The sequence below is a fragment of the Lepisosteus oculatus genome, chromosome 16 (assembly GCF_040954835.1).
Source record: "Lepisosteus oculatus isolate fLepOcu1 chromosome 16, fLepOcu1.hap2, whole genome shotgun sequence".
Taxonomy (NCBI): domain Eukaryota; kingdom Metazoa; phylum Chordata; class Actinopteri; order Semionotiformes; family Lepisosteidae; genus Lepisosteus; species Lepisosteus oculatus.
In genome coordinates, this window is record NC_090711.1 from 6,030,277 (window position 1) to 6,047,966 (window position 17,690).

At 37.4% G+C, this 17,690-nt stretch overlaps 1 protein-coding gene across 5 annotated transcripts in view; it reads right to left on the reverse strand.

Moving 5' to 3' along the window:
* Window positions 1-15,858, reverse strand: part of znf512b (zinc finger protein 512B) — a 29,707-nt gene extending 13,849 nt beyond the window's left edge. The window contains exons 1-9 of one of the 5 annotated variants that reach the window (XM_015364834.2): window positions 15,548-15,858; window positions 15,043-15,194; window positions 14,735-14,915; window positions 13,210-13,357; window positions 6,142-6,221; window positions 4,825-4,953; window positions 3,301-3,473; window positions 2,300-2,526; window positions 1,214-1,285 (exon numbers count right to left, since the gene is read on the reverse strand). In XM_015364834.2, the coding sequence (XP_015220320.1) occupies window positions 1,214-1,285; window positions 2,300-2,526; window positions 3,301-3,473; window positions 4,825-4,953; window positions 6,142-6,221; window positions 13,210-13,333 (805 nt within the window). In that variant the 5' untranslated portion in view covers window positions 13,334-13,357; window positions 14,735-14,915; window positions 15,043-15,194; window positions 15,548-15,858. Of the gene's footprint in view, window positions 1-1,213; window positions 1,286-2,299; window positions 2,527-3,300; window positions 3,474-4,824; window positions 4,954-6,141; window positions 6,222-13,209; window positions 13,358-14,709; window positions 14,916-15,042; window positions 15,195-15,339; window positions 15,501-15,547 lie in introns of those variants that run through there. The other 4 variants (XM_015364833.2, XM_069179386.1, XM_015364837.2 and 1 more) reach the window with 4 other exon arrangements.
* Between the last annotated feature and the right edge of the window lie 1,832 nt (window positions 15,859-17,690).

Consider the following 17,690-nt stretch of genomic DNA (forward strand, 5'->3'; position numbering starts at 1 on the left):
ATAAAAAAGTCCATTAACTGTGTGCAAAATGTTGAGCTAATACTGAGCTGAGCTAAGAGTCTAATAAATGTGGGTTACGTTTTTAATGACAAAACTAGTAGATCTAATAACGATGATTTCAGCTGATGCACGTAAAGGATATACTGTATGTATCGTTTTTTATTTACAGTACCAACACTTGTGTATTACAGTACACAAAACAAATGTATAGAAGACTGGTGGTTCCAGGACTCTATTTCCAGAAGATGTTAAACTATACATTTCTAAAAAAAAGAAAGTATACAATGCAGTAGCAAGAAAATAAATGTTTCCATTATTGTCAAGAGTCAATTACTTATGGTCCAAAAAAGCATGCTTAGGTCAGACTCTGGTCATCACTGCCTCACACCTGGGCGATGTCATTAGTTAACAGTGATCAGGAACACCAGAGGTGACAAGGCCTGAACCTACCAAGGTGTGTTCAACTTGTAGAGGAGCAATGACCTTTGACCCTTGACCTGATACCTGCCAATTTCCATGTTGACAGTAAGAGCCACGACATGCCTCCAGCAGATTCCCACTGGCACTTGTAGCATGAAAAAACATTGAAGTGTTCTAACAAGTTATGCTTCAGAGGAGCACATATGGATGATTATCATTTCCCCAGTGCTGATACGTGGGTCACAGAAGTGAGATGAGTCAATTAGCAACCCACAGTTCCAAATTAGTGAGGGTAAAACAGGAGGAAAAAAAAAGAAATGTTGAAGCTATTTAAGGGTTGTACAAAATTTAACAAAAAGCTTGCAATTTTTTTCCCAGTCTGCAGATGCTGTTATTTGCAACAACCCCCTGAGAAATTACAACTATTATCTCCTGTGGTAAAACAGTGGAAAGCAAATCGAAGTGTAGAAATATAACATGCAGCACACTCAAGCATGATAAATCCAAAGTGAGTGTGGTGAAGAACTACGAAGCATGGCAAATCACGCCAAGGTCTTGAGAAACACTGGTGCAGGAAAATGAAAGGAACTACAAAAGAGTGTGAGTTCTGTTACTGAGAAGACAAAGAGAACTTTTATAGTAGGGTAATGTGTTATATTATTTAATTTTATTATTAATTTTATTGAATAATATATCATTATTTTATTTTGTGCAGGAAAAAGTAAATGCCTAGAAAATCCCATTAATTAAACAAATGTACTAGGTTGTATTAGGACTGGAAGCTGGAAAGTACCTTTCATTCCAAACGTTCCTGAAATGGAGGGTTGCTCCCCTGTGAACTTCTTTGGAGTTTTCTGTTTCCTTCCTGGCTCAAGTGAAGATTAAAACAATCAGGTCAATCGCTTTCTAATAACTATATAAAAAGACAACAGGTGCCTGTGGTTTCTGGGTCTCATTCACAAAAGGTGCAGACTGAGGCTCTCTGTGAGTGGGCATCTGGAAAGGTTTCTGAAAGAAAGTGCCCTTAGAAAGTTAACTGGGTTGATTGTGATCTTTTATTCATACTGAGGATTTAAAATGGGTTACAATGTGATCTCTCCTTTAGTTACTTAATGCAAATATGTTTGTTACAAATTTGAGGACACAGTACATGAGAAATCTCACTGCTTTTTTACAAATGTTAACTTATGGGTTCAATATCTTAACTAATAATAAAACCAATGTGATATGTAATTAAAATTAGTATCTCAGGTTAATTCCTCCTTTTTTTTCCAAGATACGGTAACAAAAACATGCATAAATTTATGACGTAGACACAACATACAGTATTTAAGTATGGGTTGCATTTTAACCTCTTGATTAGAAAACAACTCCTGTTTTAATTTAAACAATGTTGCAAGAACAGTGCATCACTTATCTAACTTCTACAGTTTTTACATGCTAAAAATGTAATATTCCTCGTGTAAAAAATATGTTCCTCATATAAATCTGTCAATCCTTTAATGTACAGTAAGTGCAAGCAAAGCCTTTTAATGCCCAAGTCTAATAGTATAGTGGTGCTGCTAAGAAGCTCAATTGTACTATACATCCAAAAATCCTCTGTGATAGTTCTAAGAAAGTTCTTTCCTAAAGTGTTTGTGGGATGAACAACCCACATGAAATACTACATTCAATAAAACAAAGGAGAAAACTCTTTTTGTAGTTGTTCTTACCAGGTAACGGAGACCAGAGTTTGCAAACAAAGTGTGTGTTGAACTACAGGATAAACTACGGTCTCCCCAAACTGTACATGGCAAAACCAAACTACTCTCTTTTGAGCTCCCTAGTGCTGCCACAGCCCTGCCAGGCCCTGCTAGTCTACGAGGTGCAGTAATCTTACTGTGCCTTGTTCGCTCAGGGTCTTCCTCGGGAAACAGAGAAGGCAAGCTGCCTGCCTCACTCTCACTGCCTCCGGGGGTCTTCGGCGATGCCTCAGAGGAAGTGGCCTGTGAGTGTTTCTTGTCAGCCTTCTGGACCACACAATCCCCATTCTGAGAAAGCTGACCCACCTCCTGCATCTTCTTCATTTTACACATACCTGGGGCTGCATCTGCATTTTCTGCAGCCCTGGAGGGGAATAAATACCCAAATGAGTAAGTAAATGAATATGACTTACAAAAAAGGCCTAAAGACGTCTGGTATTACTGTAACAAGTGTTAGGATTTAATTTGCTCCTGAACAAGAACTTAGTAAATCTGTTTAAACTGCGAACAGATACAAGGCAACATTAATTTCTTAAATAAACTGCATCCTCTTTTGTAGTTCTTTCATACACAATTAAGGTAACATTTGGTTTCACGCTATTTCACACTTACCAGTGTTCAGAGACGTAAACCTGTCTGGTCTGAAGATGATCTTGGCCAATTATTTTTGGAATTGCCAATTGTTAATCAGCTCAGCTCACCTCTGTGACTCTTGTACGAGCACAGCAGGAATGAGGACAGTGCAATCTTTACTCCAAAGCATGTACTTCTTAATGCTGATGTTCATTTTACAGCAAGTGAAACCCACAGCCCCTTGCAGGAGACTGAGCATCAGATGTGAGAGTAATGTGGCTCTCCCTGACAGCACAGGCAAGTCGCAGGGGTCACTGCTGCACAGTAAGACAAGACATAGCCTGGGTGACCTGTGATCTCCAAACCAAGGCAGCACTCAGCCAATTTTGCAATGCTTCTTGGGGAAACACAGTGACAACAGGGCACTGTTAAAGGCCAGGGCCTTTTTATAGGTCGAGAGAACTCTCTTTCCCTAAACCAACAGTTGAATTTTCTTGTTCTTTTAAATTTAATCTGCAACAGCTGTGCAGCTTTAAAATGAGGGCATACACGGAAAGAAAAGCACCTTTTCTTAGCATTCCCCTTGACTGGTGTTTTCTGCACTTTGTTATCAACTTTCGGCTCCTGCGAGGCCTTGTCAGCATGGTTCCAGGCTTTGTGCTTCTCCAGGCGGATTTTGGATGCAAAAACAGCTTCACAATAAGGACACCGATGGCTCAGTTTCTCTGCTATCGTAGCCTGAGAAAAAGGTAAACATGTAAAAAAGGAGGGTATGATAAAACAGTGGCATTAATGTTGTGAACGAGAGGAAAGCAGGCTTACTCAGTGCCTAACGATTCAATGAAATCACCCAGCCTGTTTCGGAATGATCCAGAATCTCCGTATGGGCTTGCTTGTTCTTTGCCTCCACAGCTCTGAGAAAACAAAGTCTACTCTGAAGACTTGAACTGTGTTTAGCCTGAAGTGCAGGCCAGGACTCTCTGTTTATCTTAATCAAATCTCCAATAAGCCTTTTTTTTTGCTACAGGGTAAAAAGGTTGAATCTGTTAACTATCTGACATGGCCATTTTGTCTAAGGAAAGTCTCATAGCTGCTTTATTGACTTCACCCAGTGCTACAGTAGTATGCTTCTTTGTTGCTATATACAATCGTCTGAATTGCTTCATGCTATTTTTTAGTTTTGCAATAATGTGCCAGTGAGCCTTTAGCAGCCAAAATAGGTTTGCGAAATTACAGATCAGTCTCACTGAAAACAATTTTTATGATATTAAACATACCTATTACAATATAGATTTTAAATTCAGAGGTGCACAGAAAAAAATCTGCATGGGTCATGAAGTGAGAGTTCTGCTTTCTCTTTCTTTGGGACTTCAGAGACACATGCACTTTGTCTAAATCAAAAGGGTCAACCTCTTTGGTATAGCTATAGGTAGAGACTTGAAGCCACATTCATTCCCTTCTCGTCCTGTTCACACAAAGCTTGTTCTAATCTGGAACACTAAAGTAACTGACAGAATTCTTTTTGACTTTGTTAGGGCACTGCCATATTGCCCTAAGCAATTCATATGGCACATCAGCTCATGTGAAAGAGGAGGGTTTAATCAATCTAGTTTTCAATTATAGTGAGGTCACAAGGCTTAACAGACTTTTGGCTTAAGACTGACCCTAAGTGCAGAGGACTTCAGCACATGCATATTAATGCTGCATCAAAAATACCAGCCTGCATACTGGAGTTTTAAGTTGCATTCATTACACATGGTCTTCTGAAGGACTAAGCACTATTTCCCATATTTCTAGATAAAGTGCAGCAAATGAACAATGAACTATGGGTTGGGCTACCTAATAATGTAAAATATAGAAGTTCAAGTGGTAGTAAAATATATACATTACATATATGTATGTATTACACAATATATAATATATATACACTTCCCATGTTACCCAATTCTCAAAGCTAAACCATTTACAAAATGATTTTTATCACTGTTTGTTTCTTGCTTCACTCAGCCGAGCACTGATGATTTACTGTAACTAGGCTTGCCTTAAACTTAAATATATGAGATCCACAACACTGAAAATCCACTCTTACCCCCTGACAGCGCTGGTAATGGTACTTTAGTCCATAAATACTCGGGAATTCTAGCCAGCACCCAGAGCTGGGGCATTTTACTCTGGAGTGATTCTTAAACTCTTCTTTCCACGAAGCCATCACAGCAGCCTGCGGAGCAGAAGTGAGAGATTAGAAATAGCTAGTCTCTCAAAACAAATCCAGTATGTTCCTTATGAATATAGTTGCTGATTAAACTTTACTTTAATTCCAGTCACATTTCTTTTCTTTGGTTTGCTTGTGTTTTAGTTTTTCTACAAAAATGCTAAATATAAGATCTCAATATCTCAATCTAACTGATACAGCAATTCCTTATCACTTTACAAAACTCAGAATAGTTTGGAAAAGTAATGCTAAAGAGATTTGAGTAAATTCACATTATTATGTACAGTACCTTCTGTGTCAATAGTACATAAACATTATTTTAGATATGCTATATAAAAACCCCTATAACGAATAATGTCGTCTGTGACACAACACAAGAATAACTGTAATTTTGCACCAATTTCACTTTCAAGCCAGGTTAATTTGCACAGAAAACTATAAGAAAAATTAAACCACTCAATCTATTTTCACTTTTATGGAGCAGGACATAGCATGATTAGCAAATCTAACAAACCTGATACACAATACCAGTATTTCCCTTCTTTCAGCATTCCCTACATTACAAAATTCCGGAATTGTTTACTTGAAGTGAAATTCAAGATTGTCTTTCATTAAAACTATTTACAGAAGGTTAACTATGCTTGATAATTTACCGAGCTTTCTTTAATCTCAAGGTTACTTTTTAGTCATCTTTCGCATAAAACATCTATTGCTTTTATGTCCAACTTAACTGGGAAACAAACCTCCACTGTACCACAAATGTAAAATTTGCAAGGTGAAAATTTCATGAAAATGAATTTCCACCATAATGCTCAACTTCACAGAAGCCTCCAAAATGGAGGATTGTGAGAGTCCGGAAGTAGAGGTACTGTACCCTGCTATGTTTCTGAAGCCAATATCCCGGTTACCTTATAGTAATGGCTGGACAAGATCCTTGGATCAATTAGCTAGTAATTCCCACATTTCAAAACGCGGCATCTTTTCATTTGTATCCTCTCCTAAATTAAGATTCACAGTTTATCCTGAAGATGCATTTACCAAACAAAGAAGATGAAAATGAATGCCGAGCACAGTCCTTTTGAACACGATGTGGGGTTTTATTTCTTCCACAGACAAAGGGAAAAGGAGTATCAAGCAGGTGTTAGTGCAGAAGCCTTAGCTTTAGGCCTCAGTATGGTGTTTTAGGCTGCTTACAGGTATGCTTCTCAGCTCCTGGTTTTCAGCTCTGGGGCGTCCTTTTTTCTTGCCTTCCACCTTCTCATTTGCAGATGTACCTTCAGAGATGGGAGAACAATTCTTGTCATTTGAATCTTTATACAAAGAAAACAACTGTCAAATAAGCCTGGCAATACCACTTTTGGAGATCTGGAGGGAAGCAGTGTGGGTCTGATAATTGTATTGGGTGTGGGCTAGGGGATGAGGAAGCTACTGGGGAGGAGGAAGGGGGAATTTTTACAAGGTTCTTGGTCATTTTAATCCTGTTCTGATGTTCTAATCAAAATAAAAACTTGATCTAAAAAAGGAATTCTAATGAAGGTCACAATCAAGAGCACTTCTACATTAAGACTCGCACTTATAGATAGCAATATATCCAGGGCTAGTAAAACCTGACCTTCTCTAGATGCACAAATGTGTTCTCAACTGACCTATCTGGTTAAATAAAAATATTGATACTTTCAACTCAACCTAGTATTGTACAGAAAACACAGAGACACAATACCTTTTCTGTTAAGACTTTTTTATTAATTAACCTTTGCAATCAAACAAACTTATCAGTCAAACAAACCATGAAAGATGGCTATAATTTAACAAGCCTCAGGATCTCCGTGCCCAAACCCCAGCCTTCATATTCCTTTACTATATTAACTCCCATTTCTGGTTTCTAAATCACTTGATCCACTCAGAGTGTATGTTTTTGAATAAGAGGACAGGAATTGGACTGTCAGAGCAGGTGGGTAAAGAGTCCAGATTTGAAGTTATAAAACTTTGTGTTCCTTTCAGTTCTCTCTATGACTGTTTTATCCTGCTCTAATGAACAGAATTGGGTTTTAGTCTGAGTGCGTTGTTGCTTCATGTCATATTTCACTTTGAAGACTTCTTTCAAGTATCACACAGCATGCTGCCTAACAAGGATAAGCACGCTAATTAACACAATCACCCTTTGCCACAATTAGATCTCAAATAAATCACTCTGGCTCCTGGGCTGTAATCCTACATTTAAATTTTGTCTTGCAGATTGCATCGGAATTAATTAAGTTCATTTCATGCTTGGTATAATCCTGACCCAAGATTTTGTCAGAAATTGGTTATTTTTCAAACACTAAATTAAATGTGATATATACTGGTCTTTGGACACACTGAAAATAATGGTCATTAGTCTCACTGGACCCCACTTCAAATGCATGTCTATTAATTTCTAAAATAATAAGCAGCGCTAAGCACTTACTAACCCACTATTGCACTGCCACTCTTGCCTTTAAAAAAAGACTGTAATACCAAAACAATATAATATTCTATAATTTGTCTTAGTGCCAAATTAATCCAATCATTAGGTACTTTTCAGGGTAATAACCACAAGAAATAACACTGTCCAGAATTGTCACAGATATTCCCAGCCTGATGTATGAACATCAACCTGCTGCATGACTGCATCAAGTCTGCAGTAGACACAGCTACAGTAAATGGTATAAAGATTATTTCTTTCTGTTCAAACCTTTAATCTATGTTTAGTCACTAAATCTGTGTTATCAGCATGGTAAAGCCATTCCTTTAATTACTATAGTAAATTAGAGCTGCATAAATGTAATTTCTGCTGTTATTATTTCACATTTGATTTTAAAATAACTAGAAACATATAATCTCACACAATCGCACAATAAAAATTCCTACAGTTCAAAGCAGGAATTTAATATAAGTTCAAGTGGTTTTGTTGCTGTTTTGCATTAATCATAGGATGCATGCTATCCTTTAACTAGTGTAAAAGAGTTCAACATCTGGTCAGACTTTTCCAGCCATGCTGTTCGGTGAATTTATGATGTGTGCTTCGTTCCACACTTTAAAGTTATTAAAATATTCTTAACATGAAAATGGAAAGTGGATTTATCAAACTTATCAGCGTTTTGCTTTAAATTTCAGGTTTAAAATAACACAAATTTAGAGTTTATAAAAATGTACTAAACCAAGTAATTAATCGACTCAATTCTGTTTGCCTGTTGCTATAGAAGTGAGACCTGCTGTAGTTATCTATGTGCTCCCAACCCCCAAATCATCTTTAATTCATGTCCATTTAGACAGGTGGGTGGGTCACACAGCAATTTTCATGCTACAGCTGCGGTCGGTATATTGTTCATTTTCAAACATCAAGGCCAAGTTAGAACGAGAAACTGAGCTTCTTCAAGCACTGCCAAAAGCAAAATAATCTCAAATAACCAAGTCATTTTTAAGAGAACCCGGAATAGTTTAATTTTAGGAGAATATAAGTTACAATGCATCATTAAAACTTAGCTTTTTTATAGAAATTCCCGTTATTGTAATTCTGATGCTGCTGTCTTACTCGTGTTGTTCTCTCACATCCTATGAGCATGGCTTTCTTGGAAACACACCTACCTAAACATGAATATCTGCAACTAACAATGCTTCAACAAGTTTTAAATCTAACCAGATATGCATGCCTACGCTATAACTCGAAATCACACATAAATACAGACTATAACACAGTTACTGTATTCTACTTTATTCTACTGTAAAGCTTTGTAAATGACACACACAGTACAGAGAGGCTGGGGACAATGTAGGTGATACAGAGTATTTATAGCATTCACATTGGGCAAACTGATACATGAGTAGTTCAATAAAAAACATTAAACCTTTCGACAAGTTAGAAATGATACATTTTCTCAAGAAATTAATATTTAATTAATTGGTAGTTTCAATTACACTGTGCTGTTGATCTCTCTAGAGTACTGTATATTCACATACAGTATTCTATAGATGCATCTCACATTACATCTAGTGTTCGGGCATTTCTCTGACAACAACGGCAGAAAAAAAACATAGAAAGTTAATATTTAATAGGTGAGTATTAATAGGTAATAGGTGGGTATAGAAGTTTGATCGGTGGGCATTTATTTGAACCATTGTCAACACCATGTTAGCGATGTTAGGCACCAAAAGTGATTAATCTCTGATGAGATCAGCAAGGTTACTCACTCTGTAAAAATAAGTTCAGAAAATGTTAAAAGTGTAGACTTTCTAGCCACTATAGCCTTTCTTTGATTGAATGGCTTAAAAACATAACTTTGTTATTTATTGTTTGTGAACTAGAAATCTCCACACTCTGAAGACTTTCACTATTGTGATCCAATGGGAAGGTGATGCTTAAGGGGTTGCAAAATGACTGCCTACTTTTTTATTTGAGCCAGAAAAAAATAAAAAAAAGGGAAAAAAAATCAAAGCACAGCGAGACACATTTGTTATGTATGCAGAGCATTTAGAAAGCCTTGTTATTTTTGGATGCAGACATCCTTTAATATGCAAGTATCGTAAATTGATTTCTCAGGAAACACACGCAACCTTCCCAGCTACACAGCTTTCTAGCCAAAGAACCAGACACAGTTGTTTAAAGTCTACCAGATTGACAGATAAAATCTCAAAATAATGTAACAGAATCTCAGAACTGCCTAAAACAATTCTTCACATTAGGATTAAATTAAAAAAAAATAATAATTAGGATTTAAATTTAGGACTAAGTGGGTACCTAAAACAAAAAACAGACAATGTATGAGTTGTCAGTTTGTTACTGGCAAAAGTTAGAAAGTCTGACTGCATAGCAACACCTACTAAGATTAAGATGTGAGGCTTGACCTGTATTAAATAACCAAAATCCCTACAAACTGTACGACGTGCAACTCAGATGACCTTATTTACAGGAAGATAATTGTTACACATAGGAATTTGCAATAGTGTGACCTCATGAGTGTTTCAACCAGTAAACATAATTGTTCAGTACCTTGATTGAACCTGACCAAAAAAATGGAATCCACAAATAAAAATGCAATGAACAGCAATTGACTTCACCTCTGAAATTCCCAATTAATACTTGCAAAAGGGGAGCCTATCTGACTTAGAAACTAGTCTCGTTTCTGTGTTTAGAAGGTACTGCGGGGCTGTGTCACGGTGTAACAACCCAAACTGAGGGCACAGCAAGATTTCTCATCCAAATGCTTTGTGAATGGCTTATTATAAAGATGGAGAGTTAAGCCGAAAGGCAGGATATAACAAAGGCATGGAAGGAAGAGAAAGTCATTTCTCAGATGATGTGCATGTCTGAGATGAAATTATCCTGAGCCAGCATGCACTTTCGCAGTTCGGTGCCCTCTTTAGAAAGCTGACATAACCGCCAGCAATTAAACAGATGAATGACCATACAACCTTCAAAGGTTACTAAACTACTCTTAAGTTTACACATAATGCAGCAGGTCTTGTCAACCAATAAGCATTTGACATTAGCTGTCAATACAAAAACATTGCTCTTTGCTTCTTACCCACATTAAATTAATAGGATAAAAACACAATTCAAAGCTGTATGCCAGTGCAGTGATCAGGAGATTTTAATTCATGAAACCCAATACAAACATAAGTATAAAATATTTTGTGTTTAAATAAAATCCACAGGTACTTTAGAGAAGCCAAGAATTCCAATAAATCTGGTGTTCTGTGGGCTAAGAGGAGATCTCTGTGAGCTGCACAAGGTGCTGTGCTCTCCAAGTTCTCTTGGAGAAGAACGTTTTTTGCCCTATATGTAAAGACTCTACTTCACTACTACATTGGTGCAGCTACTGTACCTTCAGTGCAGGCTAATGGAAACAATTATGACTCCACTTTCCTGTGTTCCTACATTCAAAAACCTCTTCTTTATTCCCATGAACTATTACAGCAAGAAAGAATGGAATCAAGAAAAAAAGCATTAGCATCTTAAGCACTGACATATTTTTCTTCTGGTATCTCTTACTGTAATTATATTGTGTAAATGTGTGTACAAAAAGCAAACTTTTGGGTCATTATGACCATGCAGTAGAAGAACTAGGAAAAAAATACTAGAGGGAGACAAGTAAATTTTCCTTCACAGCCAGCTGCTGTTACTTAACACACAATGTCAGAATGTGTGCTTTACAATTGCCAGAATACTGCGTTTTTTCACCAGTTCAGGAAATAACACTCCGAGGTATCATAATCACGGACATATGGGGTAATCATTCAAACTGCTGTTTAATTGTATTTACTTTCATTTTTCATGTAAGTCTACAGTCTAACCATTATGCGCTCAGTGAATCCAGTAAGCTATATGGTATTATAATCAGAGTGGAGGTCCATATATTCATTTGTTATATTGTGATGGTTAATGTACCTATGGGAATTTCAACCTAAAACAATGACAAACACTCTCATTACCAGAACCACCTGTCTGTTATCCAGGCCCGTTACCTAGTAACGTTCCTATTACTGTACAAGTGTAATTAGAATCCGAGTCCTAAATTTACAAATATATAATTAAGTATAATTATTCTTATACATATGCTCAAACACTAAATACCCAAGACATTCAAGACTGGTCATCATTTTTAATCCCCTTTGTCAAACAAACACATATTTCCCTACACAGATGCTGTTTTTTGGAGGAGTGCCTCTAGCTTCAATCTTACAGACATTTGAAACATTTCGATATGTCTGTTGATTTAAAATTTCCTCTGTGAGACTATTTTTACATCTGGAACTGATGATTTATTCCTTTTCTGCTTTGTACAATAAGTATGAATGTATACTGATTAAAATGTACGTGTTGAAATAAGGCAGTGAAGAAAAATGTGAAACCTTTCACTTCAAATTTAGAGGCTAACACTCAGTCTATCCTAACAGGCCGAAGACACTCAACGTACCCAGCACTGTGGAAAGTCAATGGAAAGAATGTCAATGGAAATGTCGAAGAATGCTCTTCAGAGACTGAGTAATCTGAATCCTGAAAATTGATTCTAACGTGGTGTAAAACAGAGGAGGTGTAACAGCAGAACACAGCACCAAGAGCCTTAAACAGTCCCTCATTATTCCACTTTTATTCTTTCTTCAAAATGCCTCTCAAAGCAGGCATCTCATTAAAGCTCCCATGGTAAAATTACCATTGGATACAAGAAAACCCTTTAATTATTCTTTTGACTGGATTCCAAAATATATGATACATTTTCTCAAGTCGTTTTCTCTGTCTTTGATGTCTCATAAGACAGAAGTTGATAACACATTTTACCCAGGAAGAGAGAGAAGCCAGGCTTTCCAAAAAACAGCCCCTCTCAGTCATGTCAGTAATGCTCACGTGATCTACGCAATCTGATAACACACACTTAGAAAATGGGAATTATAAATATGATTATGTGTACAGGGTAATTAAATGCAATTCAAATAATCTTACCAAAGGTAACATAAACAAGAGATCTTTTAAAATCCAAATTTCAATCCAAAAATCTCAGGAATCTTTTGAGAGGGCTCACATATAAAACACTGCAACCAGACTTGGCTATTTTTTTAATTATGAGAATTAGGGCATTTCACTGATGAGGCAATTATACAGTAGGTGCTAATATGTTTCATCCATCACAATATGTTTTTTTTTTACAACAAGGTCGTTTATAAAAATAAGCCTTTACTTTTATAGCAAAACAACAAAAACAAATTAATATTCTCCTTTTGGGAAGCACTTAATTCACCAGCATGCACATGAATATCTCTGAATGTCATTTTTGGGAAAAAAAGTATTAAAACAACATCTGTTTGGGCTACCCATATATGAAGCTTCATTAATAAAAGAGATGTGAGAAAATCTACACAAACTGGTCTTTGGACCAAGAAGACACTAACAACCAAATAAACAAGACAGGCTGAATGACCTCTTCTTGCTTTAAACTGTACAGTACTTTTAAGTTCTTAAGAAAGCTTGAAAGTGAGGTTATTATAGGAATATTTCAATATTTTTTACAATGCTTTCAATTTCCTCTAGCACACTGTTTTTATTTTTGGGGCATTGCAGTTACGACTTTATACATTTGGACTGTATATCCCTTGTCTGTGTGCAATGAAAAGTCTATCAGACATCATTATGTACTGTAGCTGGTTCCTGGTTCCTGTTTAAAAGTCTATCCATTTGACTGGAATACCAATAGTGCAGCACAAAGCTTCCAGTAGCAACAAAAGAGAACAGGATCAATGACCACTCACCAAGTTTAGTGTCTTCTCTGCCCACCTTCTTTGCTGTCGCTGTCAGGCCTGCCGGTTTGCTGAGCCTTCTCTGGATTCCACCAGAGGGCACATGGCCTAGCCGTCCCCTGCTGGAGTCTGCCATGCCTCGAATACAGGCAGACTGCAGCTGGAACACCAAATCAAAGATTACCTGTCAATCACACGTCTACCCCAGTAACCCGTCCACAAAACACCTGTCAGGAAGCTGCCACCTTTAATACAGCTTCTACATGAAACCCAGTCAATTATTCATGTTGAAATAATTTTTTGCCTATGTTCAGCTGTCCAGAAACACTGTATTAATACGTAACAGAGGAACATTTCGATATAGGCAATAATCCTCAGACACCCCATGTCTATTTAAAAATAGCTGCTGGTTCTATGATGTGAAAAAAATGTATAATAAAGATAGCTAGTAGAGTATATTATTCAAATAAAAAGGTATGGTTGTCACTCAGAACATTGTTTTACCGGCTTTAACTATTAAAGAGATATGAATAATTAATCTCCAGAGACAAGTGATAGCTGCTGATGCAAACTTAAGTTTTATGGTCAAAAAGTACGAACTAGAGATTAAAGATACAACTACTGAGTCAGATTAGCATACAAAATGAACAAGCAACCCCCAGAATCTCTAACACACATAAAGGTCCAGCCTTTGACCTTTTAATACAGTAATGCATGAGGTCTCCCTGTCATAAGGACGGCAGCAGACAGAAGATACAGTGAAGTAGTGTCTTTGCGTTACACAAGGGACCTCTACATCAGTGAATCGGTGTGCAATTATCCCAGAGGCATTTGCAGTTACCATATCCTGTCTGTACTTCCTGATACTGAAGCAGCCCTGCCTTCAGTCCGACACTCTGGTCCAGACACTAGTGCCAAATGTTAACTGGGAAAAAATGTTTCTCTTTCTATGCAGACCGAGACAGAAGATAAGGGGAATCTTCTGAAACAATGAAAATGAAACTATACAACTATCTGTTTATATATTGATGACCTAAGAGCATAATAAATACAGGATTACAAGATCCCTGTAAAGGCCTACATGAGATTAAGATATTTGGGGGCTGTGAACCTCTTAGCACTCTCTGGGACTACTCATAAAATTTAGGAAGAAACATAATCTTTCCAGTGTTCAATACTCAAGTTTATGTAACAACAATCCTATATACTCTAAGAAAACAAAGACAACCACAAAAACAATTAAGTTGTGTGAAAACTAAGGGATCTGGGATTTTAATGAAAACTCCTATTCTATTTAAGAAATATAGATGTTAGAAATCAATGACAAAAACGTAAACTTTCCACCTCTTGAGGAATACAGTTTCAGTTCCCCCACCTCTCTTTAGCACCGAACCTGCTGTGGTTGAACTACTGTACGTTCATTCTTGTTCTTAGCACGACTGAAACCGGACTGTGGGGATTCATATTTAAAGCAACCACCCCCCCCAAAAAAAACCACAACAGCACACTCACTTCGCATCAGGTAGGCCACACCTACCTGGTGTGTTGGGAGTCACCCGACACCAACACTAGTGGCCGGGTGGACCGGGTCACCCACGTGGGGTCAGGCGGTGCACTTTGCTGTCGCCCCGGTTGTTACATGGCAATCACACCTGCTGTCCCGGGAGGTGATCCCAGCAGACTGCCGTCACGGCCAGTAGCCACTCTCGCAACACCCGCTGTGGTTCCCAGGGAGGAAAGAAAAATGCAAATTAAAACACAACCTGAACGTTTTTTTTCCCCCCTCAATCCAGCCACTTTCCGCTTTGGTTCATTAATATGCAAAACACGGGGTACTTCGTTTACCTCAGGCGTCTGTGGAAAAAGAACGGTACGGAAAATTCTGGCGAAATGGCTCAGTCCCATAAAGGAAATAAAAAATACAAGAAGCTTTTATAGGCACTGAAGCAAAATGGCGACTTTATAATACGAAGGAGGAGTAAAAAAAAATCCTTGCGCTGCAAAGAGAGAGAAAAATATGTTTAGTGCAGTAATTTTCGGCAGCTACATGGCAGTTCGCTAGAGTAAAAGAAAATAAAACGAAGGAAAATATAAAAAAAGGTGCAAACGCGCTAGTTTTAGCTGCGGTCTGCTGCTCCTTACCTCTGATTATTTTATTTTTGTAATACAGATATAATCTCCGGGGCCGTGTACAGTATTACAGTAATGTGTTGGGTCATGCGCGTATCCACTCTACCTTTGACAGTTGTAACTACAGTCGAGAAGGCAACTTGCAAACTCTCGCGTTATTATTTTTTATCATGCAAATTAAATTCAGTTTTCAGTAAAATAAAATCAATGCAAAACTGACCGGCTGGTGCGTTTCCACCGACGTGCTGCAGTTCAGTCTTCAGCAGAGAAGGGTTAGGCAGTCTGTATGTATGCAGCCTGGTTGTCTGTCGCCGAATATCGTTAATAAACGTTTTGATTTTGAGTTTTTTTTCTCTCTCTCTCCAATCTAATGCTTATTTTTGAACGCATTACACATAGTATTGTATTGAGCCGCCACACCCTCTTACGTCTACTTTTGTTCTAATCTAACTTTAAATACGGGAACTGGATCTTTTATAAAATAGACAACCATTTTAATTCGACTTTATCTAATGATCCTGCGCTCCGAGTCAAAGTAGTGGCACACAGATTATATGCGAGACAAACCCTTTTTAATTTCCTTAAAATGATCATTTTAAAGGGTGTTAAGTGGATTTTTTTTCTCTCTCCAGGCCAAATTTAGCACAGGGGGGGGCAAATTGTTTCCTAAAACGGAACGACACAGCCCCACCCAAAAAAAGGGAAAAAGATGATCCTTCAGATCTGAACACCTGCGTTTATGTCAGGACTTTCAGTAGATGCAGGAAAAGACTACAGTTCTAGCTGCAGTAGGAATACATGTTTAACAGAAGTCAAACAAAATTCTGTTTTAAAAATAGTTTTTGAGCAGGGTACAACATGTTAATCAGCAGGAAAAATCCATCTATCTTTTAACACATGAGAGAAACTGAACGTAACTTAACTTCCAAACATATATTTACAGCAATGGGAGTATTTTCAGGAAAATGTACTGTTCCGCCATACAGAGGTATACCTTAATTAATTAAACCTTTTATACATTCAAAAAGAAACATAAGCAACATGTCTGAAATCTTTTGTCATTATTAAATGTTTTATCTAGTCTTTTCCCAAGTAATATACTTCAGTTTGAAAATACTAAAATATCAAAGTCCAGTAATATAACCGGATAACCCCTCTCTCCGACTGCATAACGAATTTCGGGAACATCAGAAAGCTATTAATAGATGCAAAACATTCCTAATTTTAGGCTTCTATTGTATGATAGATATGAATTAGTTATTAGCTTTGGGCATTCTTATTTCTGTATCTTATTTCGAGGTTTTCTTTCCCCAGAGATTTGTTCCCCAGTGAGTTTTGTTTAAGTTTTCATAAGCTTTGCTGTATAATTAATTCTATTGCTTAAAGTGTACGATTTGTATAAAATCTTAAGTATGGAAAAATGCAGAAGTCAGTGTAGGCCTCCTTATTAAATCTTTACACTTCACAGTTGCATGCACTTCTTTAAATCTTATTAAATAAACAGTACGAGACGCCACCAGAGGGTAGCAGACACCTATTAGACAACCGGAGCGGAGTATCTACGGTACTGTTTCCACAGAGATACAATGTTTAAAAAACTCACAATCCACTCCCTTTGCTCTCATTTGGAGACATTCCCAATCCAGTCCCCCCCGAATACTTACCGATGCCGTTTCTAATTGATTCGATATTTTGTTCCTTCAGCACTAATGGTCAGGGAGCTTTATGTAATGGAAGAAGCACTTAGCCTCACAGTAAATAGCAAGAAAAAGTAAGGTGCCGTCTGGTTATCTCAGTGTTAAAGTCAGTGTTAGTCACGTGTAGTCCCTCCACCACTGGCACGGTATAGCGGTTATATCAATTTCTCCCCATGATTTGCAGTCAATAACCTCTGAACTCCTCAATCATTTGCATCATATTCACACAGCTAATTCTATTGATCCAAAAAGAGTCGTTAAATACCCTTTCATAATTGCGTAAGGGTAATGCCATCTCATATACTCTCGTCTCCTGTATTGCTATTTCCTTTTGCTTTGGTGTCCTGTCCTGTGTAACTGATTTTGTGGTCCCTAAAAATGTTATGATAGTCTCTTCTATTCTGACATAATGTATATGGCTGAGCAGATCATGCAGTCAAATATTTATTTCATAAAGCCTCTACTGTAGCTGTTTGATTACTTTCCAGAAGTCTTTCAGGGGAAAAGCTGAAGGAAAATGGAGTACCACAAAGGGCAGGGGGAATATTTTTGTAGTACGCTTTCTGTTTTTATTTAATTTCGTAATCTCCAGATTGTGTTATGTTATGGAAAGTAACATTTACAAAATATTGCAGCATAGTTACAGGTCACTTATATAAATTGGGT